The following is a 27,746-nucleotide window of genomic DNA, read 5'->3' on the forward strand; positions in this document are numbered from 1 at the left end:
GAAAAAATCCATCTTGAAACGGCCTGTGAATGGCAGGAGGCTGTTTGTATGGGAATTCCCTTAGTGAACTATATCTTGCCCTTTAATTTTATCCTGGATACTAACTACCCAGATGTAATAATGCAGCTCAGAAACTCTTAAATGAAGGGGGGGAAAAAATGACACAAGAGATTCCACATTTTAAAAATATTTTTGAGTAGTATAATTTTTATTTCCACCTAACTTTTGTTATTAGATAGACTAGCAACTCGTTACCGCAGTACAAATTTTATGTCTGTAATCCATGTGCTGTTTAAAGTGGCACTTCATTCGTGGCTCTGAGTTTTGCATTCTTGAAGTTGTTGATATTCTCAAAGTAAAGATTGTGGTACTTCTGGAAAATGATTTTGAAACATCTGTTAGAAGTTGTAAGGAAAATAATTATTTGTAAGCAAATAATTAAATAAAAATTTTGGAATTTTATATAAAACATTTTGTTGGTGCTGACAATCTCGTAGAGATGCAACATACATTATGGTGTGATTGGATAGCAGTATCAGCACAAAGCAAAGGTTGTTCTGGCTGTAAATGGTTTCACAAACAAACTGGGTGGTTTGATGAAGATCAAGTGAGTCACATCTAGTTTTCAGAATTGTTGCTTTAGTAACAAGTGGATACACTACAGATGGATAAAAGAGTGAGATTAAATAGAGCCTGGGGTTTGTTGTACAGATTCCCAGCATGGAAAACCTGTGAGGAAAAATGTCCTACCTAGTAAGTCCTTATGTTGCTTTTTTTAATTTCAGATATTGAAGCTAAAGATTAAAATTATTGCAGTGTGTTAACAGTTTCAGAATGTATCACATTTTAATGTCTTTCACAATTCATCATTAATATTCTTTGAGCTTAACATTAGCCTTTTCTTATTTTCTTCTTGTCATCTAATGCCGTCGTTTACTGAAATTTTCTTTTGGTATGTTCTTCTAGATGCAGGACCAAGTGCTCTAGCAAGCTAATATATAGCTTTCAGTACATCAAAATACATCAAAAGCCCCATTTGGACTGGCATTAATTAATACTTCATCTGTTCTGTTAAGTTCTTGTTTTATTTGTCATGAATGTATCTCTTTTTTCTCTTTCTACATGAAACAAATAGAAAGAAGGCTAATAAAAATCTAAATTGAACTCAGGGAACTAAATCTAAAGTGAGCTCAGTTCTTCTAATTCCAGCAAAGAGAGAAAGAATTCAAACAAATCCATGTTAGTTTCTGAGATAAAGGAAAGTATCTTAGAGAATAAAATTACTAATTATTATACATTTCTCAGACTCCCAAGACCTCAGGCACTTTAAAAAGAGAACCAGCACTAATCCAAGGTTGAACTGAAAATTTGTCGAAATAAAGCAAGTGGGAATTTTATAGGGTTTTTTCTGTATTTTTTACATGTTGCATGCTTTTATTATTTTCAAGTAAATTTTTTGTGTGTACAGAAAAACAGAGTAACAGATAATGCCTTTCAGATTCAAATCTTTCATACTGCATCTCCTCCTAGCACTCAGGTAATTGGAACTAAAATTGCAACACTGATAAAAAAACTGCTGGAGTATACTTTAGAGTAGGTTTAAAAGGCATATTTCTTCCAGACTTATCTGAATGAAGGCAGTGCATTTGGAGTGGATTCCTATAAGTGTTTACATTAATGGTAGTGTATTTGAGATCTCTTGCAGCTAAAAGAAATGCTTCCTAATTTTTTTTATAAAAGTATTGTACAAGATCAGCAGAGTTGTGAGAACTAACTGACTACTTTCATAATGGAAGAAGCTAGTATCTATCTAAAGTACAATACAAAGTAGTTGCCAGTGTTTCATAGTATAAAACACCATGCAGGAACCTTAAAACCTGCAGTCCTTGGTACAGTCTGTATCAAGCAGATACAGGTTTTGTCTCATTCTTTCTAGTCCTGTGAGAATACATCAAGGGACAAAGCCTCAGGTGATAAAATTGTCATTTTAAGCTTAAACGGTAAATGGAAGATCCTGTGATTGGAGTGCAGTATTTCGAACTGTAGACATTGTCTATTTGTGATTGTGCCAAAATGCTGTGCAGCCAATTTTTGTGTTTCCAGGGTAGTCAAGAGATTGGTTACAAATATAAGGCAAGGATATAGATAATATGTAAAGAAGGCTGTAGAGATGTTCTGTGAAAATGATCAAGGAAAGCCACGATTTGAGAAGGACACTGCAGCATGAGTGTTGTGCCCTGTGTGAGACAATGGCACTGGGGATGTCTGTGTTTTGCTTTACTCCCAACACATTACAGCTCATGGCTCTGGGTGCTACCAGCGCCAGTATCTGGTCCACTGAACTCAGGCACTTCTGTGGAATTAACATTTTCTAGTTTTGTCATAAAGCTTTCAAACAGCAGTTCTTGCAGCCCTCTTTCAATATGTCCTCTGGTCTCTTCTGTACCTGAGGATGAGGTCAGTGTCCCCTGTAGGGTTGATCCTTTTTTTTTTACATGTTCTTCCCTGCTAGCAGTCAAAACAGAAGCAAAAGGAAAAAAGGAGAAGAGTTGAGAAAAACAGAGGTTACTGCTGTGAAGTGGGTGCAAACAGGATTTTGTTAAAAATGAAAAGAGGTTGGGTGGAGGTAGATAAAAAGAAATCTGAAATAATTGTTCTGTAGAATATGGCCTTTCCACAGAAAGGCAGAAATCTTTCTTTTCACTTCTGTCAGAAGATAGCCAAATAGAGAATCTTGTCTCTTAATTAGAAAAAAAAAAATACTCATCAAACACATCTCATCACTGGAAAGCTAATGATCCACAGCTGCTAGTCTGAAAGGGCAGGCTTTTTTTCTCAACAGTAGGAAGCGTTAATAATTTTGGATAAGATTTCTTTTTAAAACATACTGTAGTTTGCAAAAGAATAGGATATTCAATATCCTAACAAATTAATTTTTGAAGTGTTGTACACTAGGGATAGTGTCATGTGTCTCTCTGAATGATGACTTAATGCATGTGTCTCTCACTAAGAGTGTCAACTGAAAATGACCAGTTCATGCTTGTGACTCTGAAAACTTTGATCTCATGGGAGAGATGAAAAAAGCCCTTCTAATATTCTTCTGTATAGGAAATGGCAGTTGTATGAAACTGTAACCTTTGAGACTCACACTCATCTCTCAAAATAGTTAGCTTGTTTCAGTAGTGGTGACCATCTTTTTTTTACACACACAGAGCCATTATTTTCCTGGAAGTTATCATGTCAGATACCATCCACTAGATGCTTTACAGACATGGACAACTCTCAGAACTGTTCTTTTATACTTATTTGTTAGCTTTTCTGGTTTGCTTTGGGTATGGGACTTTTTGGCCTATACTTGCTTAATGGAATGTTGGTTTACTTCTCCACCTTTCATGAAGATTTGTACATATCACTTCCTTCTTCTCTTTCACATCCGCTATCAGGCCTTTCATCCATAAGAACTGAGTCCTGGAGTTTTCTTGCTGTTCTGCACCAGATTTTGGAATTGCTCCTGTTTACTTAAAAGTTTTGCCTGATACTGGAAATCCGCTTGTTTTCTCTCATACACATTTCATGAGTGCATTTCTTGTCTGGGAAGAATAATGAGGCCATTTAGGTCAGAGGGCCATAACTGTGCTGGTCTCATGCAGCACACATATCATTTGTGTTGCAATGTTTGTGTAGTGCCTGGCTGACACCGTTGCCTAAAAGGAGGAACTGGTTAAAATTCAGACAGACTAGATGGAAATTAAGGTGGCAGGTCAGCAAAATCATCTTCAGGAGATGACAGGTGTAATATCGACATTTTGAATGGCATGTCCTTACAATTTGTAAAAAAGGTAATATCTTAATATGTTTTAATGCCTGTACTGTAGGGAATTAATGCCCTTGAAGGTCATTTGGCCTTTAGAAACTTCAAGGGAGAAGTGTTTGAATTGGAATTCATCAATATTCTGGAGTACAGAGCACATGATGACCATGTTCCTCAGACTCTAGTCAGGTCCATGTCTCCTGAGACTGTGTGTAGATTGTTGGCTTTTTTCCTCTGGGGCCAGGGAGTGTTTAAATAGTACTTCATTTCTTAACCACTTTTTAACCAAAGTTCAGCTGGGGCCCTGATAAAGACTGTATGTGTTGCCTTTTCTCAACAGGTAATCTCTAATATTTACTTTTTTGGTACTTTGTGCTTTTTGCTGGCTTCCAGAGCACCCTTCAGTGTGCATTCATTGACTCGGTTTTTCTGGGGTTAAAGCATGCAAGGGTATTTTGTTTTTCTTTTGAGACACAAAATTTGTTCCAAGTTAGTTACATCTGATTTGCCACTCTCTTATATACAGCAAAGTCACAGAGCAGTTCTTGAATGAGATGAGATGTTGCTTGCTTCTATTGTGGTTTTAAGTCTAGCTGGAGATGAAACACCACACAGCCATTTGCTCAAATGTCTCCTCTCTTCCCCCAGATCCTGGTGGAATGAGGAGGAGAATTGAAGTTTCTGCATTGAGATAAGAACAGTTTAATAATTGAAAGTAAAGTGAAATGCCATAATAAAGGGCAATAAAAATGGTAATAAAATGGTAATAAAAAATACCCAAACAAAACAATGCAATGCAGTTTCTCACCACCTACTGACCCTTGCCAGACCCCTCTTCCTGAAACCACATTACCCACCCTTCTGGGCAAGTCCCCCTGGTTTATATCCTGAACATGATGCTCTGTGATGTGGAAATAGCCCTTTGGTCTGTTCCAGTCGTCTGTGCCAGCTGTGCTCCCTCCCAGCTTATTTTGAATACCTTCCACTGGCAGAGCATGAGGCAAATTGAAAAAAGGCCCTTGACTTTGGATAAACACAACTTAGCAAAAAACCCAAAACATCAGTGTGTTATCAGTACCATTCTCATTCTGAATCCGAAACAGCTGCTAGGCAGAATTAACTCTACCTTAGCTGAAACCAGCACAGCCTCTTAGGCATTACCATGTCTAACAGATTTTCTTTTAAACTAAACAACCTTAATTTTTTTTTTCTTTCAAATGAAAAACTTCTAGAAATGTCAATATCCTTGTTTTTGTATCAAAAACACTGCTTTTCAGTTCTTTCAGTAATTATCATGTTTGTCTTGCAGTTTCATAGGCTTGCATATACATAGTAAAGAGGGGTAGAAAGTATGGGGGTAAGGTAAGTTACCTGATGTTGAGAAAGATTACCTAAGATTTAGAACTATTTTTTTTGCTTTCCATGTGGGTACTTGTATTTGATAAGATCATTTTGTTGTAACTCCAAATAAAAATCTAGCAGAAGACTCCAAACAAAAAATCTAGCTGAAGACTATTAAAATCTGCATTTTATTCTTACTGATCTTTACATACATCTTGATGGCTAATTTGGGAAAATGAGCTCTGTTTTGGTTTACCTAGGAATTGGCATTGCTTTAGGTTTGTGAGTTCTGTAGCACAACAGCTTCAATCCTTTTAGAAGGTATTAAAAGTAATAATATTCAAAATCTTTACCATTTGGATGAAAGGGCTTATCAAGATTTCTGGATGTTTATCCAGCTCTAGTATGTAGTACAATTTGCTTTCACTTTTTTGTTGTTGTTGTTTTGTTGTTTGTTGAAGAAAACAAACCCCAGTTATGGCTACAGCTGGCTTAAATAAAAAGGGGGTTCATTGATAGGGAAAATTGGAGGTAAAAATGGTTTTAGTTTGGCCTGTAGTCCAATTATTTCTTGTTATTTCCTGTAAGCCATTAATTTTGTAGCAGCATTGGTAGGGAACAATGTCTAGACAGTGGTGTATGGAGCTGGTGGTGGGATGGGTTTCTCCGGCAGTGGGATGACCAAGTTGATCCCATGCTGAAGACCAGCCCCGGTTATTTAGGCACATATCTCTAGGAGATGTAACCCAACCAGGCTTCTGGCAACCCCTGGTCACAGAGCACTTGAGCTGTTTTGAGCTAACACTGCAATAAATCAGAGTTTTCAAAATGGTGGACTTAAATGGCTTCTCAGCATTCTTCTTAAACCTATTTTTAATGAATCCACAATCAGTTCTATTTTACTATACTTTCTATAAAATAATCATATGATTTTAGCTTTTACTGTGATTTCTTGCTAGTTTTCCATCCAAAAGACTTATGATTGCTACTTCTGTTTGTTTGTATGACATTACTACAAAATGACCATGTTCTTTTTTTCTAAATAGCAGATTAGTATTTAATCAACTTTTGTGCCACCTTTACACTGCTAGAGGGTTGTTTCAAAGCTATAACCAGATCCAATAACATGTTGAGGTCTTCTTTAAATTTATCATATCCCCGTGACCTACAAGAAAAATGGAGAGGGACTTTTTACTAGGGTATGTAGTGATACAAGAGGTAATGAATTTAAACTGAAAGAGGAGAGGTTTCAATTAGATATTAGGAAGAAATTCCTTACTGTTGAGGATGGTGGCACTGGAACAAGTTGCCCAGAGAAGTTATGAATGCCCCATCTCTGGAAGTGCTCAAGGCTAGGTTGGATGAGGCTCTGAGCAGTCTGGTCTAGTGAAAGATGCCCCTGCTGTGTTGAGGGGGTGGATCTAGGTGGCCTTTAAGGTCCTTTCCAACCCAAGCCTTTCTATGATTCATAAAAGCAACTAACCTTTCTTAAAATGCAATCTTATTTTTATGCTCTTTTGCATTATTCACAAAAGCATCATTTTATGACAGAACGATTAATTTTCCTCTTGATTACAGTACATCAATTTTTCTTTTCCAAGAATTAAGTAGGAAGGATTGGGAAGGGTAGTAGTTGTATTGTGGAGGTAAGTGTGAGTCAGCAAAGTGGTTGAACAACACTTCACAAGGAGAGGTGGATTTCTTTAGAATTGTTTCAATTTATTGGTCGTAACTCTGCACAAGAGTTTAATGCTGATTTCAATCACTTTTTTTCCTGTTCTGTCTTCTAGCTTTTTCTTTTTGTGGTCTGGAACTTTGAGCTCTACATGATACCACTGGCCTTGCTGCTGCTGCTGGCATGGAACTACTTCTTGATCGTATCAGGAAAAGATAACAGGCAACATGATACAGTAAGTCTTCTTTACTTCAAGGGCATATATGTTCTTTGCTTTTTTTAACTAGGTAAAATTTTAAACTGGGTTAAATACGATATCTTTTTCAAAATGTCTCCCTTCACAATGTTCGATGGACAATTTTCCCACCTGCAATTTAATTTTATTCTGGCTGTCCAATATAAGTGAGTCTGATTTTGTTGAAATGTCATTTAAAAATACAATAGAACATGCATTATCTAGAGAATCTGCTTTGTGTGGGAGCAGAGAGGCTTATTTCCTATTTGAGGAAAAGGCAAATTCTTTGAAATTATTTTATATGGCTAAGTCGTTATGTTGTATTTTTTATTAACACGTTGAATTTAAAAATTAAAATTATTCCAGTTTGATAACAGTTTCAGAATGTATCACATTTTACTGTATTTCACAATTCATCACAATTGATATTCATTGATCTTAATATTAGCCTTTTCTTATTCTCATTTAATGCCATCATTTAATTAACATGTAGTTGGGATATAATGTAGGAAACATTTACTAATAAATGGCATTTATTAACAATATTAAAATGGTTTAAATTTTCAGAAGTACATATCAAAAGTTGAAGTTGAATTCTATGCTGTACAAATTTTCCAGCATCCAGGCATGCCGTACTGCTAAGCCTTATGAATTTGATATTTGTACTAGTTTTTGTATCCCAAAAGCAGCATGTTGTCTACTGCTTTAGGATCTGAATAGATAACTGAATGGGCAGGAGAAAAATCTAAAACAGATTAGATAACTGGTCTCTGAGGACAGTGGTTAATGGACGTCAGTAACAGGTGGACTACCACAGTACAAGGTCCTGTTTAACATCTCTTCCAGGGATGTACAGGAGATGATAGTGCACCCCCATCAAGTTTTTGGGTTACATCAGTTGTGTGGGACCATTTGACACTCTGGATCTGCCACTCCAAGGGATCGAAGTGGGTTGATTAAATGAACTGATAGGAGCCCCATGAAAGGAAGAAGGGGGAAGAATTCTTCAGAAGGAAGAATTCTGCTTTTGGGGAGAAATAACCTGTTGCAGTGATAAAGAGTGGGTATTGGTTGTCTGAAAGCAGCTGTCTGAACTGGGCCTAGAGGTCTTAGAAGGCAGCAAGGTGATCAGAAGCACGGGTAGTGGATTGAGGGAAGTGGTTATTTCCACTCTTCAGCACTTGCCAGAATGCATCTAGGATAGTGTCAAGTTTGGAGCATGCCAATTCAAAAAAGTCATTGACAGACTTCAGCAAGTTCAGTGAAGGGCTACCAACATGATCAGGGGCTTAAGCCCTCATCAACCAGCCCTTGAAGAGAAGCTGAGGGAAGTGGACTTGAAAGATCCTGGCAAATAAAAGGCTTTTAGTGACTGGAACGCCCTATAAGGAGGTTAACAAGAAGATGGAGCTAGACTGCACAAGTGATCTGTGGTGGTAGAGGCAACAAACTTCATTTGAAACAAAAGAAGTTCAGACTACAAAACCTTTTTTGCTATAGAATTGTTAAGCAGTAGAAGAGAATGCTTAGGAAACTGCAGTTACTATAGAAAGTTTCCAGGAACTGACTGAGTAAAGCTCTGAGGAACCTGATCTGACCCCATGGCTGACCCCACTTTGAGCAGGACTTTGGAAATCCCTTCCAGCCTGAATTATCCCCTAATGTATTGCAACTGCAGTTATTAGAACTCATACAGCCCTGATCCCAAAACTGTTGCTACCTGTCTGCATCACTAAGACTGTTATGTTTCCAAGGATCATCTAAAAATAAGGGTGGGAATGATGAAGGTATTCCCTAATCCCAAATGTGATTACATTTTTGGAAAAAGCTTAAGATCAAGATTTAAAACATGCAATATTTAAAACACAGCCCATTGTCTCCTGATGGCCGAAATGCTTAAAGCTTCTCAACCTGAAGATTTCATGAGTATCTGAAATCCCTGGTGAAAGGAGAAATTTTATTTGTGAGCATACAAATACTTTTAATTTCTCTCTGAAGTACCACCTGCCTAGGAAGATTATTTGATCATGTAACTTTTCTGACAAACTAATGAAGCTAGTGATGGACTCTCAGTTAAGAATGGACTCTCCTAAAATTCTCCTCTTGCTTAGAGTGCTTCATACCAAGCTAATACAGCCTATATCAAGCAACCATGTTGATCCCAAATATTTGGTATCTGTGCCATTAATGGCCTTGTTTTTATAATGATTCAAGTTTGGTTATCATCTTGTTGAGCATCTACCTTGAGAGAAGTCATTTGCAGATTTATTGTAAGCCTTTCTAATTAACTCATGAGTCTTCAGTATCATTAGAGTAGGAGTAATTAAAAATACCTACATTTTCCTGTGCAGAGTGTAAATTTTATCTAAATTAATGAAGCAAAGTTTCCTAGTGGCTAGAGAATGTTTCAGCATTCACATGATCTGACTTCTTTCTCCAAGTCATCAGAGATTCCTTGTGTGTCTCTGTGAAATAATTTGCTATTTATCTTAGATATATCATCTAACTTCAGAAGTTGCTTTGAAATCCTAAGGCTAATGATAAGACACAAAGATAAATGTATTTGTTACCTGATTAACATTAGACAAGCATAGTTAAAAATTGTATATGGTCTATACTTCTTTAATGTCTATGAAACATACTTAAATTTGGGACCATGCAAAGCAGTGCAGAAGAGTTGATTTCCATTTTAATATCTCTTTGAGAAATCAATTTTCAATTGTCTCATCAGTCAGGTGCTAGGGACCTCACTTCTGCTGGTCAATAATTGGTTACACTGAGTTTCTGTCTGGATATTGCACACAGACCAGCCTTAACTCATCCATGTTTGACCATCTCTCTAGATAAGATACCATTTGCTTTTTCCTTTTGGGCATCAGTTTTTTTTTGGAAGTAGTTTGAAACTTATTTCCTCATGGAGAAATTCACCTGCCAAGCAAGAATCTGTGTTCTTCTATTATAACATGAACCTGTGCTTCTTTTTGAATGCAGGTACAGTTATTTTGCCATTTATTACTACTCCTAACAAGTAATATATGCGAGTTCCATTCTTGAATTCAAGGTGCAATATGGTTGGGTCAAGAGGAAGGCCCAAGCATATTTCCTAGTAGGAGATAAGTCAATTGGAATGCCCAACAGAGGTGAAGCAGTGTACTATATCTCCATAGATTCAGTTGGACTCCTTGTGGGATTGATGATCATTGTGGTTGTAGTCTAACACTGATGCAAATTTCCAAAAGAAGCATTGGATTCCCTATCTTTTGTACATTTTGATCAAGATTAGTTGTATTTCTGAAAGATATGCTCTCATGAAATAGGAACTCTTGCATTAAACATTGGTGTAAGTGACTGTAGATAGATGTAAACTTAATGGATAATTCTGAACAGAACTAAAACAAATTAATTTCTGTCATTGAGTCATGTGGCAGGTGTAAAAATCTGATGGTATTAGATGGGGAAAAAATAACTAAGATGGCATTCTTAAGGCCACCTTCTGAATTCTGCAGTAACATTTTTGCCTGAAGTACATCCTGCTGCTTTCTCCAAAAGATACTTAGACTTCCTTATAATTGTACTCCTGAGTATCTGATCTCACAAAATAATTTATTTTTAGCATAGCTATTGTTCTACTAAACCATGATCACCTAAACGCACAAGATTAGAACTGAGTGAATCTTACAAGGCTGGGATTTTTTCTTCTCCTGCCTTTTTTCCATCATCTTTTCTACATCGTCTGTGGGGTAGCTATCAACTGCTGTGTTTCTGTCACCACTCCCTGCTGCTCCTTGTCATCATCTGGATTTGTGTGGTGGGGAGAGGTGCTGCCCCTATACATAATAGAGCATGGTATGGTGACTGACTGCAAACTAACAAAAAGTATGGTCGGTTTAAAAGCTTATTTTCAGTATTTTTAAGAAGTTGTTTAATACTTTGATGGTTTCACGTACACCAAAAAAAGCCCCTCACCTTTGCAACCTGGAGCAAACAGCAGAGCTTCTGTCTGGTGTCTGCAATCTTCTATTTCTAAGCAAAAGTCAGAGTCATTTATAACTGCATGGAGTTAGTGGGGAAAAAGTTTTGTTGGTTTTGGTTTTGGTTTGTTGTTTTTTTTTTTTTTGCTACTTGTGCATTTCTACTTCAGGCTATGTTCTGACTGCCTGCTGGAGCTGCCTAACTTGAGGAATGGTCAGATAATCTCTCAAAGTGATTTAAAATGTTCCCACCATCCAGCTGTTCTTGTCCCTTTCCCTGGGATGAAACAGTGGATTATATGGTTGGAGCGTGTCATAGGGAGATTAAACACAGTTTGCATAGCTATGAATCTTATTTTTACCCTGTGTACATAAGCCTGGGTACCACAATTAGGACAAACTGTGACACTCTCTCAGCTGTTGATCCATAATGCTTAACTGCTATAACAGGCACAGTGGATCTCCTCTGGTGACACTGTTCTTGTCATGACCAAATAGGTTGCAGACAGGGAGCGCAGGTAATTTTCTCCTCCATCCTGCCTGTGGAGGACTGTGCACATCCGGGAGGACAACAACCAGTTGCACAGCTCTTATTGACAGCAGGGACTTGGTTTTTACAACTGGGGGATACTTTTTGAGGACTGAAGACTACTAGGAAGATATTCACTTCACCACGTGGGGCAAAATCTTCTTTCCCAGAAGCTGTCCAACCTGACGAGGAAAGCATTGAACTAAAAATAAATGGGGGAGGGAGGTGAATCACCCATAAAAGTGATTCATCAAGTGAGGATAGTGTGATTTGGAGCAACATCTTCCACCAGACCAGGTTGCTCAAAGCCTTGTCAAACCTGGCCTTGGAACTCTGCCAGGGATAGGGCACTCATAGCTTCTTCGGGCAACCTGTTCCAGCTCCTCCCTACCCTCACAATGAAGAATTTCGTCCCAATATCTAATCTAAACCTGCCTTCTGTCAGTTTGAAGCTACTGCCCCTTGTCCTGTTGTGAAATTGGTGGTCTGAGTTGGCAAGAAAAGGGTGCAGGGTGAATGGCCAAGGAAGCCCTCAAAACCTGTCCAACAAGACAGATGTGCCCCTCAGGCCAGGTATAGGCACACAAATAAGGAAGTGGCTCTGGAAAAGTCTCTCACACCCTCTTTCAGAACCAGCATGTCAGACAGAAGTATATTAGTGTGCACATTAGGTACAAAAGTGTGCACAATATAGGAACCAGCAGGAGTTCAGAGGTCCACGTGCAGCTACATTCATTCACAATCACAGAGATGTGGTGAAATTGCTGTCATGTCCATTACACGGTGTATGTATTCTGGCTTTTTATCAGCACAGGCTGGGAAGGTGAGGAGTGGGAGTTACTTTTCATTCCAGCAAAGGGAAGATCATGAGGGGATCAAAGCATCTAGCATATAAGGAGAAGCTGAGCGAGCTGAAACTGTTCTGCATGGAGGAAGGTTCTTGATGATGTGTATAAATGGCTGAAGGGAGTGGGAGAGAGACACAGCCTCTTCTCAGTGGTGCTCCATCACTGGACACTATCAATGCCCACAAACCAAAATATGTGAAAATTCATCTGAACACAAGAAAGCACTTTCATTGTAACTGTGGTGACAACCAGGGCCAGATTGCCATGACAGGTTGTGAAGTGTTCATCTGTGGAGATATTCAAGACCTTTCAGGACATGGTCTTGGGCAACATCCTCGGAGATGACCTTGTTTGAGTAGGGAAGTTAGGCTTGATAATGTCTGCTTGATTAGGGAGGATAGGATGGCCCTGCCAACATCTGCCACTCTGATATTCTCTCAACTGAAGATACTAATATTTCTCTCCTTTTGGTCTATTATTTTTTAAAGTAATTTAACATTTAATAGAAGAATGATGCACATTCTCAAAGGTACCCGTGAATGTTCTTCTCCCATATATATTCCCATGGAAAGTGATCACTTCACAACTTGCATGGATAGTTAATACTTAGAACCTTTAAGGAAATATTAAGTAGCCAATTTCCTCTTGAATTTATGAGATGCACATGTCATTGCATAGCACATTATGCTAAACAGCTGGGAGTTAATGCACCATACACCATTTTTTTATGAATTTGCATAGTAGAGTGTATATGCATATATATAAAAAACTATCTTTTAAGAATTATATAAAGTGACAAGGCATCTTGTTATTTCATTGTAGGTTTTCTCCTCCATAGACTTTGATGATTTATATGTATATGTTTCTATTAGAAGTTAGAACTAGCCATGCTTTGGATTAAATTTTGAGAACAGAAGAAAAATAATTTTATTAAAGACAGCCTTTTATTTAAAGATTTTAAGTAGTTTTGTCTGGGTACTTTCCTGTAGTCCTCCAATGTGACGACTCAAATCTTCACGTGTGTTTTGGAAATTGCCAAGTTAGAAAAAAAAAAAAAGTGAAAATGGGAAGAATTATGCTTATGAATATATCCATCTGAGTGAATTCTTTTTCTTCACTCAAGAAAAGGGGATCAGCACAATGAGCTTGAGTAGGTCATAGAAGCCCAGCTCACTTCCCCCTAGGAGATTTTTTCTGATTAGAGTCCTATCACTTTGTTCTAGGAGCCAGGCAACAGTGTCTGTCAGAGCACTGTCAGGTGGATTTGTTGCTGCTTCTGTTTGGGGCAAAGAGTCCCACTTTGCAGCGCATTCAATGCATAAATTAACTCTAACAGGAAAGTGCCTGACTTTAATCAGCTGTTTTCCTAGAAGTGGAAAACTGAGTTACCAGGTAAGTTAACAAAGCAGGAACTTGATTTTTTTTTCTGTTTCTTCACTTTATGATGTTAAAGACAGTGACCTTACGGTCCTTACATTCAAAGGCTTTCATGTGCCGATGAATACAGGACAAACACCAAGTGCTTCAGATCCCTTGCCAGTGTGGTGCTTTGGGGTTTTGAGCTTCAAGTCCAGAAATTCTGTTCTGCCAGGGAATCTGCAGAGATTTCTAACTGCAGACTAAATTCTTGCTGAATTATTGGAAAATAATTCTTGTGAATTATTGGAAAAAATAAATGTCATTGCCCTGGTATTCTGGCTAGACAGTGTCTGGAGTATGTCATTTGCAAAAGACACAAAAGGATGTTGTCAGGTGAGCAAGTATATCTTGCCTGCCTTCTGACTGTACTTTCCTGAGAAGTTTTGCCTCTGGTACGATAGCAATGGCAGCAGCCACAAACACCCCCCAGGATGAGGGCTGCTGGGAGCACACAGTTAGCCACAGAACAGTATGTGTGTGAAGCTAGCCAGATTTATCACTCTAAGGAAGAAAAGCATGATTGTTTTTATAAAATTATTTTCAATGTTATGCAGAACTGATTTTACCTTGTATTTTCTAGCTCCTAACTAATCATAAACTTCGCCTTCATTCATTATCAATAAAATAAGTTAGAAGGGCTTTTGCAGATGAGTTGTATTCGGTATGTGTGGGCAGGATGGGTGCTGTCGAAGAAAATGTGGCAAAATGTTACTGAATATTATGTAATTCACTAAGAATCATTGTTGTCTCCACACAGATGTTTAGGTTTTTTTCTATGTGATCCATACAGTGAAGAAATAAATATATAATGTAGCACTCCACAATGGGACAGGATGGGTTTTCTTTTAATATATCAGAACAGAAACATGAAAATGTCAGCTTAATCATGCATTTAAATTTTGTTGATCAAGTCTAATTTTTATGACCGCACATAATCACTGAAGCTGGACAAATTTGCTCTAGATTGCATCATAATGTTTGCTGCATTTAAGTGGAGAATTATCTTTATGAAACATCCTCTCCATAATTTGCCATTAAATGAGACTTGAACAAATCAACATAAATCTTACATAAAGGTTATTTAACTAAATGTTGGTACTATAAATATTTTGAATGCATTGGGCATCAATTCAATTCAACAGTCTCACAGTACACTATGTAAAGATCTACATTGGCCAGTAGGCATTTCTCTTCTGCAGCATAACAGAAAAATATGGTGCTCCAAGTGGCTGTCTGGGCTACAGATAAAAGAGGCTGTCCATGCTGCAGTCATAATTCCTGTGCCAGAGGTTTGCTCACAGTAGCAGAGTACGTAGTAAACTCCTTGGTAAAACTTTACATGCCTGTTCTTACCCCAGCAACAGCTGCAAAACGCAAATGCACTACAGAATTGGAAAGCCTTGGCTTGTTTTGGCAATCTGAAAAGGCCAAACCAAAACCCTGCTCTAAATATCTCCAGCATTCTTTTAAAATTAGATCTTTTTTCCCTGTTCTTTTAAAATTGGATCTTTTTTTTTCTGTCAATACACAGCTGGATTTTTAATTTGAATTTTGCCACTTTTTATTTCCATGGTCTTTCAGTATTGCTGGCATCTAAAATAAAAATTGAAGTTCACAGAACAGAGGGAAGCAGTTTTTGTATGAGGCTGTTATAATGATTTTTTTTTTTTTTTGCATTTGCCTGAAGGTTTAAATGGCAACAAGATTCCTAGACAGATTGTAGTGGCTATTATAAATAATCGGTACTACATAACCTAATATCAGTTTAGTTTCTAGAAAAAATTCCCATAGTAATGTGAGATTTTTATTAATTTTTGTTTGGTTTTCTATTACTTCAGCACATTTTCATTGAGCCATGACTTTAAGGATTTTTGGATTTTACAGTATTTACAGAAATATATAAATACCAGGGCAAAAAATAGCTAACTGAAATTACAATATGTGTATTACATACATTTTCACCTAAAATATGAAATATAATTTTTTTGTACCAAAAAGTTAACTTCAAATCGGAATGTAATGGAGCACATTCATAAGCTTATATAACTTGCACAAATGCTATTTTGTGACAGAAGGATATCTGGTTCTACTCAAATCTGGAAACAATATATTTGAAAAGAAATAGTAATAACAACCTATAATGAGACATTGTGTTCTTTGTAAGATAGTTTATCATAAGGTTTTGCCTAAGAATTCTAGTTTGCAATTATTTTGTGAAGGTGTTATTTTTCATACTCCTGCAGTGTAATCTTTCAGTGATACTTAGCCAAGCAAAGAATGCAGTTGTTTTTATTCTGCTGAAGTAAAAATAACTGCATTCTGAGAGATCTGACATTTCAAGTGTACAGTACATATTGAAACCTTTAGATGGAGACATACTTCAAATAAACACCTAATATTCAGTTCACAGTGCCTTGTGTAAATACAAAAGAAAGCTAGAATAAATGAGAACCAAATATTGAAAGAAAATGAAAGAAATGTTATAGTGCTTGTACCATAGTAATGTTAAAAATTACTTACTCTTAACTACATTGCCAATTGAATATTGAGGGTGTATCAAGCTGGCAACAGCAAAAAGATTACATGTTCTTGTATAATCAACTGTATTTACAACTGAAACATGTTCTCAAGAAATGTATTATACTGTAAATAAAAATTTATTGTTGACATTACAGAACTCAGTGTAATCAGCAGCATGCATCAAAAGGCCTAGACTACTACTAGCCATAGTAGTCTCATTTCCTATTAAGAATCAGACTAAATTACATTATGACCCCTTTCCAGAATAAGCTAACAAAATGCATTCTGGTAGAAGAAATAATTTGAGTGTCAATGTAAAAAATAAAAAGTAATTTAGTAGAAAAGTACTAATGTTTTTGTTTTTTATTCTTCTGTCTTATGTACTGCAATATATTCAATGTTACTGAGAAGCTTATCACACTAATTATCACATCTAGTAGTTCAGTTATTCTAAGTTCAAGATGTATAAATCTGGTTGGACACAGATACACTGCACTCCTAAATCAGAATCTGGTAATTTGATTTTTATTTTCCTTAAAATGTGGTATAAAAGTTGGACATGTTTATGAAGATTTATCTTTCGTAAAGTTTCTCCTTGACAATTCCATAAAAGAAGCAGATGTCATATTGTGAAGATGAGCACATAACTGCTGCTGTAGTGAGCTTGTGGACAATGGATATCTTTCCTTCAAATTAAGTACTAGGAAATTATCTGAAAAAGCCCAAGTGGTTTTATGCATCCTTCTTAATCCATACAAATTGCATAATTTTATATTACATTTACAGCTGTACACTGAGTTGCATGGTTCACAAACTTACAGTACATTTCATGTCCGGACAATATGAAATCCAAACAGTCCTGTACAAGATAATTCTGACTACTTTTATTGCACATCTAAAATGCATTTAAATGCAATTCGGAACCAAATTTCAACCTCACTTTGATTTCTTTTATAGTTTTAATACTTATGTATGAATATACAAATGTCCGCAGATATTTTGAAATCATATGTAGATATTTGGTGTTGTTTTTATTGGAAACTACCTAGCTTTGAAAGACTATGTCAAGTAAGATCTAAGCAGATTTAGAGAAGTCCTAATGAGGGGCATTGAAGTATTAAGACAACAGTCATCATGGCTTTCTGCAGAGTTAGTGCCCTTTTTTTTCCCCTTTTCTTTATATTACATCTCAGTGCAGAGCAAATACCTGCTATTATTAACATGTAAAGACATCAGAGTATCTAACGTGCAGGTTTGGTTTTTTTTGATCAGCTGAAAAACATAGAACAGCGACAATTATTGATGGTTTGCACACAGTGAGAAATGGCAGGCTGATGCTAAGAGAGAAGGACCTTTCATTAGAGGTGATGTTAAGTTTCAGTGTATCATTTTGTCATTGATTCTTTAGATTCTGGAGGTATTTCTAAGTCCTCTACAGCTGTAGGGCTTTGATTTAACATGCCTGTAAATAACTAGAATCTAACTCTGCTTTGCAGGTGTTGAGGTCAGAAGTCAAAGTGAATTATTTTCTCAGCAATTCTATCCTCTTTGTTAGTCAGTAGATCTTTACAATAAATGCAATTTGTATTTAATGCCAGTTTACTCAGAAGACTGCATGTTAGCCCACAGATGCTGAGATTTTCTTTGGTGTGCAAATGTGATGGTTGTGCTTCCTTCTCGTGACCTGGTTTATGGCATCTGCTGTGACAGAGCTATGGTTCTCCAATCTTATATGGATTATGAGTTGTATGGTATTTTTGGCCTGCATTTCTTGAAGATGTTGGGAATGGATCGGGAATAATGGCAGTACATAGGAATTAGATTACATGCTGCTTCTGATTTATAAGCTTTTAATAGGGATGTATTGCAGAGGAAGGGACTTACTTTTCAACATTTAAACATCATCTCCTTACCTTTGGCTGTGAAGTAGCTTATGTGTTGTATTTGAGGGCATCTATGTGTGGTTTTTTTAAAATGTCATATGTATTCCCCACATTGAAGGGACAGTACCAAGAAATTTCTTTCAAGACCTTCTACCAGTATGCAGCATATAAGTCTGTGACAAGTGATGTTAGAGAAGGTCATGTCACTTTTAGCTGCTTACATTAGATCCTTGATTTCCCTAGTGCCCTTCCATAGTTTGATTAATACTACTTGATTTCAAACAAGTTATCAGAAGGCATCATTTAGAGTGAATGTTCTTAGGACAATGTAAGATTTTTGCCATTGCATTTTATCTTTATGTGTTTTATTGCCCACCTTCTCTCTCCTCTCCCTCCTTCTCCACCATGTCCCTTCCTCCCTTATACCTCCTCCATGAATAATGCTTGACATTAGGATCCAAATAACTACTGTATTCCTTCCAAACAGAGTGGCATGTGCACTTTATTTGAAAAGAAACAAGGTAGAATCAAAGGATAAAAAAATCTATTGTGGGGTTTTTTTTCTACTGTATTCTTAATACAATGTTAAACTGGAACCTGTGTTCAGATCTACCGTACCTCTCTTGAACTGCCTTGCTTTGTTCTGGATTAGACTTTACTTCAGTATACAGCTTTTGTAAGGCTTCAGTGTTCCAGTGATTCATATGTCATATGATTATGACTAATCTGCTTTCCTTGTTTTAATTTGTGGCCAACACTTGTTTTGGTGCTTTAATGAATTGTGTTATCATATCCATATTGCCTTAATGGTTGTGTGTTGTTGGGGTTTTTTCTTCTAACCCTTTCTTTTGAATTTCAAGACAAGTGAAAGCATGGGCTGTGTTTCATATACTTCAAAGAATTATTTATGCATCTTGGGTATTAGCACATTTTCATTGCATTTTATTTTGCGACAATTATTGGATTCTGTTTTTCTTTCCAAACAATTCAGTACTCCAAATCTAAAGGTAACTGATAGCATGGCTAAACTAGAAATAGAGCATAGAAGGAGGTAATAGAGCAAAAAATGGAATGGAGGAGATGGAAGTCAAGGCTTAGTCTAATACTTCATGTAATTTCAAAAGACTTTTTATGCCCATTGAACAAGTTAACATTTTGCCTCTCTACAGAAGCTTGTAAAGTAGTCTGAGATCCTTAGATGTGGGAAAAAAAACCCCCGCACCTGAATCCGAAGTGTTATTATCTGAATAATTTAGAGTTATTGCCGTGAAGTTATTTCTGTGAGGTGCCCTCACTTACAACAATTTTAGAGATTTCCAGTTCAACTAATTGCCACCATGCTAATTTGAATGTTAATGTGAGATAGGCATCTTCAATAGGATATTCAGCCTTCCCAAGACAAGGAATTTTTGGATGTACATGAAAGAAATGTTTAAGTGTCTAGGGAATGTTAATCTTGAAAAGTAAGAGACCTACTGACTTTGTGAGCTCTGGGCATTAGGCAGTGTGTGAGTCAACAGATCTGATTTATAACTAGGGCTTTAGTCAACTAATGGTATAGCTAAGTGGGTGTTTTGCATGTGTGCTTTTTTGCAGAAAAACTGATCTAAGAGAGTTTCCATCTTGCTGCAGCCCTTAAAAGCTTGTTTTCCTCCTCCTTTCTTCTCAGTTTACCATTTTCTTTGTACAGCTGGTGAAGCTGCTCAGTAAACTGGGTCACTGGAACCAGCTGCATTAAAGGTTTGAGAATGTGTTTTCTTGAAGAACTCAGTTACTCCAGTGACGCAGTTTACAGCTCGGCTCCCCAAAGACTTTGAACAGCCTGGGGAATATAGCAATGATCAATCAGGAGAGGAACAAGAAGATGATGCAGGTGCATGGGAAACAGAAAATGCCTTTGTTTCCAATGGTCGGTGGTCAGTGAAAACTGGATCACTCAGACACCTCTAAATGGGATGTAAAAGGTATATTGAACTAAGCAGGAGCTACATCTGTTTCAGCAACATGCTCTCAACATTTCCCTGTGATCAAAACTGTCTTTGACCCCCCTTCTTTGACAGATGAAGCAGAGTTGGCCTAAAAGGGCAGTAGGCTGGTGCCAGGCTGCAGTCAGGCTCCAGTAAGGGTCCTCCTGCTAAAATTGTTATTCCGGGCATGGAAGAATTCAAGAGTAATTCCTTCATTTCTCAAGTCATGCTTCCTTCTCATGCTTTAGGACATGCTTCCTCTTTATGGTTCCTTTGCATTTCTAGTTTTATCTCGTTCACACCTCCAGGACAAAGCAGCAAGTAGGCAGAACTGGAGGTTCCCCTCCAAATTACTGTTGTTACAGGGTTCTGTGACAGGGTTCAAACAAGGAGAAATAGCTGAAACTGCAAATGTTTTGAACTGTGTGGGTGACTTTCATGTATGCACAGTGCTCTACTAGATGGGCATGTTACATCAAACCATATGTTGTTTACTCATTGCATGGGCCCAAGTAACATGGCTAATTGGGACCTTCTTGAAGGTACAACTAACTTTGGGAAAGTAGAAAGATTCACGTGCTTTTATTTTTCAGTTATTCTTTTACCTGAATTTAGTTCTTGGATAAAATCCCTTAAGTACTTTTACGTGGATGTGTGAACACCCTTGCAGTGTTGTCTGAGGGGGTGGCTATGAAGTTTAATTTTAGTGTGTTGTCTTAAATCACAAAAATTGTTTCATATCAGTGAGTTTTACCTCCACTTTTCTTCTATATGCATACTTTATAATACATAGTATAAAATATTTGCACCCATAATAAGACACTGGGCTGGTTGGATCTTTGCTGACCTTCATTATGGATTTTCTTGTATCCTAATAGGTACTTACAAATATATATACATAAAGATATAAAGAAGCAAACTGTTTTCTGGTTATAAGGAGGTACAGCTTGCTTTCTGTCAACAGAGACTCCTCCTGTTAGTGTCATTGATCACAGTGTTGAGAGAGAGAGATATTTAAGTCTGAATCTGCCATGGACCATCTTTGGAAAATCATTTGATCTCTCTGCAAACTAAACTTAGTGGTTTATTTCATGCTGATGGCATGATTAATAATTATTAATATTCGTCAAAAGAATTTAATGTATATTTCATGGTATTGGACTGAAAAACTATATATGGAAAAATACGTAGATGCAGACGTGTGGCAGGTGCAGCTTGTAATTAATGTGCATAAAGTTAGATGCACAGATTGTACAAAATTATTATTAAAGAAACAGAGGGCTAATGTTGATAGAGCATATGGTGTATATCACTGTTGAACATGATAGGGAGATAAACTACTGTGAATTTATTTCTGGTTTTGTATTCTTCAAGAATCTCTTGGTGAGTACTGTAAATTCTGTTAAAAGTGTTGACCTTGTATGTAGGTAACCATAAATTTGAAGTGAGCATGTGTGTGCTGCATGGGCATCGGAGGAGCTGACAAAGGATTCCTTTAGTTAGAGCTGGCATATACTGAATTTTGAACTACCTTTTAAATACTTAAATTGTCAAGCAAGCGTTTGCAAAGGAAGGGTTTTCAGTATATAATTCCCTAATGTAGGTCAATTAAAGTTATAACACTTTCCTAAATTTGAATCACTAGATCAAGTGTTTTTTCCTAGTTGTACATTTTCCCTCTGTGCATTTATTTCAAATGTTAATAAAGTTTTCATCTACAAAAGGCTTAGAATTGACAGAACAAAACTCTTTCTTTTTAAATGATGACAACTACTACTGTTTCTGTCTGCAGGTAGTGGAGGACATGCTAGAGGACGAGGAAGAAGAGGATGACAGAGATGACAAGGTAATTATCTTTCCTAGCACTTGGGTATCTGGGGATCAGAGAATTTAGACATGACACTGTTTTTACCGACAGTTAAAAAAGGAGTTGATGTGTTTTAGTCCAGAAAATTGGACAGAGTTGTTTATCATCCTATAATAATAGGTATAGCATGTTGAGGGAAAGGTTAGAGGACTGTAAATCCTGCTTTCTTTTTATTTTTCTGGTTTTGTTTTTTTTTCATCTTCTTCTTCTTTTTTGTCTCCTTTTTTTCATCATCATCTTCTTTTTCTTCTTCTTCTTCTCCTTTCTTCTTCTTTTTTCTTTTTTCTTTCTTCTTCTTCTTATTTTTGCTTTTTCTCTTCCTTTTCCTTTTTATTTTTTTTCTTTTCTTGGTCCAGAGCTGGATCAATTTTTTTTTTTTTTCTGCTAGGAACAAGAGTATCTCTGCCAGTCTGGAACTTGACAGCTCTTGGGAAGACAACAGATTTTGAAGGACAAAAATTCCTCCTGTCTTTAGTACTACAAATAGGGCTGCATTTCAGGGGGAAAATGGTGTGGAAATAGCAACTCTATGCTGCTTAAGGATGGAATATTGGCATCTAAAATTTTCAAAGAATTGCTGGATAGAAGAATGTTTTGGAATAGGACATCTAAATAATCACAATTCTCATAGATATCCCTTTGATTTGAAGTTTGCATTGTGGCCCTGCAAGCCGGGAAACCACAGCAGATCATTCATCTGTTTGAGTGGATGTGATTCAGTTTAGATGCTGCCAGCTAGGTTGAGGATTGCAACCACAGTAAATAACTCATTTCCACATAGCATTGAGCCAAGCCATGGGGCTTCTTGGATTGGTTGTCCCCCAGAGAGAGGGAAAAACCAAAGAAAATAAATCTGAATGACCTTGCGCCACTGAAGCAATGGCTAGCACTGGCAGGATGGCATTCTGATGAGATGAGTGAAGACAGCCCAATACTTGCTGGTATTTTCCTATCAGAAGGGTTATATTTGTGGAAGAAAAAAAAAAAAGGAAGAATATAGATAGTTTTACAACAACTCTGTATTAAAATTCAGATTATTTTGACCTTCACAGATGTTCCCCCACTTCTGTTGTAATATAGCATTTTTTTTTTTTCTGAGAGGAGAGAAACAGTGCATCTTAATTTATGCTCTTGACCTTTTTTTTTCTGGTTGAGATGTACATTTATACACCCCTGTAAGAATTCATATGCTGGCAGCAGCATTTGAAATGTCAGAAAATTCACTATAATTAGTTAATTCCCTCAATGATTATTTTTCTGTTAGCTAACACCTAAGATGTAAGAGATGATAAAAAAATAAGAGTATTTCCTTGTTCTCTTGCCAAGTCAAACACTTTACAATTTATATGAGAAATTCTTCTGTACGTCACCTAAATTGTTAGCTACATAATCTCATAACACTGTACTAACAAAATCTTTTACAAAACACATATGGGATGTTTTTTGATGTTAAATGATGTGAGCATCCATTTCTAGCAATAAAATATATGATTGATTGTAAAAGTCCATCATGTTGTTATGGAGGGCTTGAATTTTATCTCAATATGCTAGCTTTGAGTCATCATTTGTTTTCTGATAGACACTGATTCACCATCCATTTGAGGCCATTTTCTCCTGTTTGTTTCTGCTTTATTATTAGATCTGGTGCAAATGTGTCATACCAATATTGTGCGAATTCCTGGATATTTTAACCATAGTGATTAGTTCACAAAGAATAGTACTTGACTGCTTGTAGATTAAACCAGCCTGTGTAGTAACTGCTTGGTGGGTTTTGGAAATTGCTAAACAAACTCCTTTAAAAGAGAAGATGAAGGCAGAGGTCAGCCCCTCCTTCCCCCCAGTTCTCTGGTGATTCTCTGAGCAAACACCCCTAATTAGAAATATCACTCTAGGTTTCAACGTTATGATCTAATATTCAGCTTTCTCAAACTGACACCAGAGTTCAAACATTTTTTTAGATCTAGTTACCAAGGTTGAATTAAAGTGAGTACTGACATTACCGTGTGCATTCAGTGAACCCTTTTATTGAATATTTAAGAGCTGTTTTTTTATAGAGAAGGTGTTAAGGTTGATTTTCATTAATTCAAAGCTGTCTTCATTATTGCAAATGTTTTGAGCTCTCAAGATTAAATATGCTGTTTGAATTGGAAAAAAAACCCTGCACTTTTTAGAACAAGCATGTATAGACTACTCTGTTTATTCAAGATGTTTGCAGTGGGCGTTATTTTGCACTAGGTTAAATAGTAAGCACATGGTTAGGATTAATTTGTTGTTAGAAGCTGTTTTTCCTTTCTGGTGCACTAGACTTACTCTCTTAACTCCTCCTGTTCCTCTTACATCTTTTGACTAAATGGAGGTGTGTAGTTTTATGTTTAGTTTCTGTGTGTTTTCTTAAAGCTGTATGCTAAAGGAATTTTTGTGAGAAAACAAATGCATGTTTTGTAACACCAGCTAGTAGTGGCCTTTGGCTTTTATTATTTCTCTGGTTTTTTTCATGTGGTATAATAGAAAACTCAGGAAAATTGGTCTTGTTATGCAAAGAAAGTTACAAGATTCATAAATGTGCCAAATCCTTATTTTCATTAAAACTGAAGCATATGTTGCAAATACGTAAAATATGCCCCAGCCGTTTGACCATGGCCAGTGTCTTTGCTCCGTGATTACCACAAGGAAGCTATTAGTCCTGTAACCTTTGGACTTTATGATCAATAGGGTATTACATGGCATGGAACTGGAGCACCTGTTTTCCATTTAGTGAAGGCTCCTTGCAGGCTTTACCTAAACCTATCCATATGTTTTGTCTTATCAGATTGTTGGGTGATTATGAAAAGTGCCTTTCTTTAGAGCTGATTCGGGTATCAGTGACTTGCTACGTGACAACCTCAGTGTGGACATGCCCTGATGTAGGTTATGTCATGGACAGACATGGCTCGATGTCCCCAAACTGCAGTTATAGAAGTAGTAAACTGAGGATGATGAATGCCAAAATATATTAAATTAGTTAATGTAATGCATTTTATTAGTAATGGTGTGTAATACTGAGAGCAGTCTGACAAGATAGATTTGCACTACCATGTCTCATTCTAATGTTCTGCATTTTAGTAACTTTTTTCAACCTCTGCTGCAGTCAAGACATTACTGTTAATTTAAGGCCATGTGATGTGTTTTTTTACTGGAGAATTTTAACTTTCATCTTCACTTGCAAGACGAATAATGAATTACAATAGCAGGTATGCTACTTGTATTGGTTACAAAGTGGTGCTTAGCAGTGTAACACTTTTCTCATGATTTTTCTTCATTGTCCTGTTAGGTATTTAGGAATTTTAAAAGATGTTGTTTGTTTGGCTCGGGCATTTAATACTAGATTTTTCAAGAAATAGCTTTGGATTTTGCATTCTATATGTTCTGTAATGTTTGCTAAACCTATGCTAACCACAGATTTACAATTTAATCTGATTTCTCTTTCCTTTTTTTTTCTTTTGGCTCCTTCCCAAACACAGGCTTATATAATACCTTGGCAAATATGAGTCAGTTAAATTACATGAAGTCAAGTTATCAATAAGCTATCAAAAGGATTTTTGTGCAGTTATGTTATAATAATGTAGCAGTCAATATGGATAATCTGTGTATCTAGAATTTGTCTGTGTATATAGGATTTCGTTTTTAAGAATTTTATATATGCTTTTCACATAGCTTTATTCTTTTAACAAACTCCAGGTAGGATTTCAGATAATCTCGAAGATTGCTCAGGTCAACCTTTTGCTGGGAGCCCTCAGCACACCCCAGAATTAGGCCACTGAAAACTTCTGCCACTGCAGGCATAAAGAGAGGAAGATGCACATTATGAACACTTTCGTTTTATCTTCATCTTAACATTTTATTATGAAAAAATATTCAAAACATTTGTGGTTTTGGTTATTCTTTATCGTTTCATTCTTCGAAAAATTATTTGCACTTCTCAGTCAATGAAATTGCACTTCAAGATAACTAAAAGCTTTTGTAATGAATTATAGTTGAATCAAAATAAAATGTATTTTAAAGCTTCTAATCATTGCTGCTGAGAGGTATCAACTGTTCTCAAGCCAAGACAGTATCCTGTCTCAGAAGCATGCCCTGCATTTTTACTGAGAGGAGATCGTGAGGAGGAAGAAAGATAGCTCATGTAACCTACATTTTTATATTCTATAAAAGAGAAGATTGTAATCTATTGCAGTGGCAGTTATTTTCTATAAAATAAATGGTGGGGAAATGATATAGAGAGACTGGAGTTAACATTTCAGAACAAGTAAATCTATTGGTCCACCTATAGCTTGATTCTACCATTATATTCTACATGAACATAGCATCTAACTATACTATAAATACTAACTGTAAATAAAAAGTCAACAGCAGCTTCCAGTGAAAACTGTAGCTATGTATGAATCTGTTATCCTTTCAAAGCTTAGCTTATAAAACTGTGTCTACTTACAAAAAATCTCTACAACAGGGCAATCTCCAGTACATGGCTGCAGAAGTCATACTTCTCAGTACAGTTTGGTTTTAGCTCAGTTTAGTTATTCATGGAGAGATGTTGATAAGGGATGCGTAGTTTTAATAACAGTTGTACATAATGTATGGGTTGATAGTGTAGACTGCTTCAGCCTGTGCTCTGGACTATCACCTGGTTTTGATCATTGGATCACCCACAAGTCGCAGCCATGAAGTTACTTTTGCTTGGATATACCTTAGATCCTGTGGAGCCTTTGCATAGAAAGTTTCACAAAAAAGCAGTTTTCATCCTGCCTTGTAGTGGGACATCATATAGTCTTCATCATTAACGTACACATCTTTGAAAACAGGTACTTGGACAGCCTTCTGAGAGGTTTCGTTTTAATGAGATCATGTTTCTTTGTCCTGGTGCAGTCTTGAAATGCTATCAAAAACAGTGAAGTAAAATAAGAATTAATGAGATCAGAATCTAAGACTAATATCTGAAGTTCAGCATTTGAGGAGGGGTAGTCACAGGGGGACCATGGGTCTGTGTCTTGGTTTGAGACAATTTAAAGAATACTCTGGAATGAGCCGTCTCCTTTATAGGTTTAACCAGTCCCTTTCCACCACTAAGGAATGAAGGAAAGTAGAGATAAGTGAAAAAACCAGCAGTTTACTAACAAGAGTAACAGCAACAGGCAAAAAATAACAGCAAAATTGCTGTATCTCGAGAATAAAGAGAGGCCCAAAAATGTTGGGGACATCCCAACACCTCCAAGGTGGTGCTCTGCAGTCGAGTGCATGGTTCGAAGGACCAAAGCGAAAGGCGGTGTCAGCTTTCCTCCTGCCCCCTCCCGGCTCTGCTCATCTCCCCGACAGCTGGTATTCTCTGGGTCGAGGGGCCAGAACCCGGGCAGGGACTTCACCTTCCTTGCGGCAGGAGGCGCAGGACAGGGAGGCCGAGTGCTGCTCGGGGCCGGGCCGGGCTGGGCCGCGCTGGGCTGGGCCGGCCGCGGCCGCTGCTGCGGGGTGCGGCCTGCGCGGCCCGGCCCAAACTGAAACAGCCGCTGGAAAATCGCTCCAAGGCAGCGTCTCGGAGACAAGAAAAATGGGAAAAAACCCCAAACAACCGAAAAGAGAACCCAGAAGGGGAACAAAACCTCTGCCTGAGCAACGACAAGGAAACAGCTCACGGCAAAAAGCAGGTTTT

At 37.1% G+C, this 27,746-nt stretch overlaps 1 protein-coding gene across 3 annotated transcripts in view; it reads left to right on the forward strand.

Moving 5' to 3' along the window:
- The window catches only part of MCTP1 (multiple C2 and transmembrane domain containing 1), a 216,245-nt gene that overhangs the window by 157,035 nt on the left and 31,464 nt on the right, over window positions 1–27,746 (forward strand). For 2 of the 3 annotated variants that reach the window (XM_014268925.3, XM_014268926.3), the window contains 2 exons: window positions 6,943–7,062; window positions 21,992–22,045. In XM_014268925.3, the coding sequence (XP_014124400.1) occupies window positions 6,943–7,062; window positions 21,992–22,045 (174 nt within the window). Of the gene's footprint in view, window positions 1–6,942; window positions 7,063–21,991; window positions 22,046–22,454; window positions 23,006–27,746 lie in introns of those variants that run through there. The other variant, XM_074532482.1, reaches the window with a different exon arrangement.

Source organism: Zonotrichia albicollis, chromosome Z (assembly GCF_047830755.1).
Source record: "Zonotrichia albicollis isolate bZonAlb1 chromosome Z, bZonAlb1.hap1, whole genome shotgun sequence".
In the NCBI taxonomy this organism is placed as follows: Eukaryota; Metazoa; Chordata; class Aves; order Passeriformes; family Passerellidae; genus Zonotrichia; species Zonotrichia albicollis.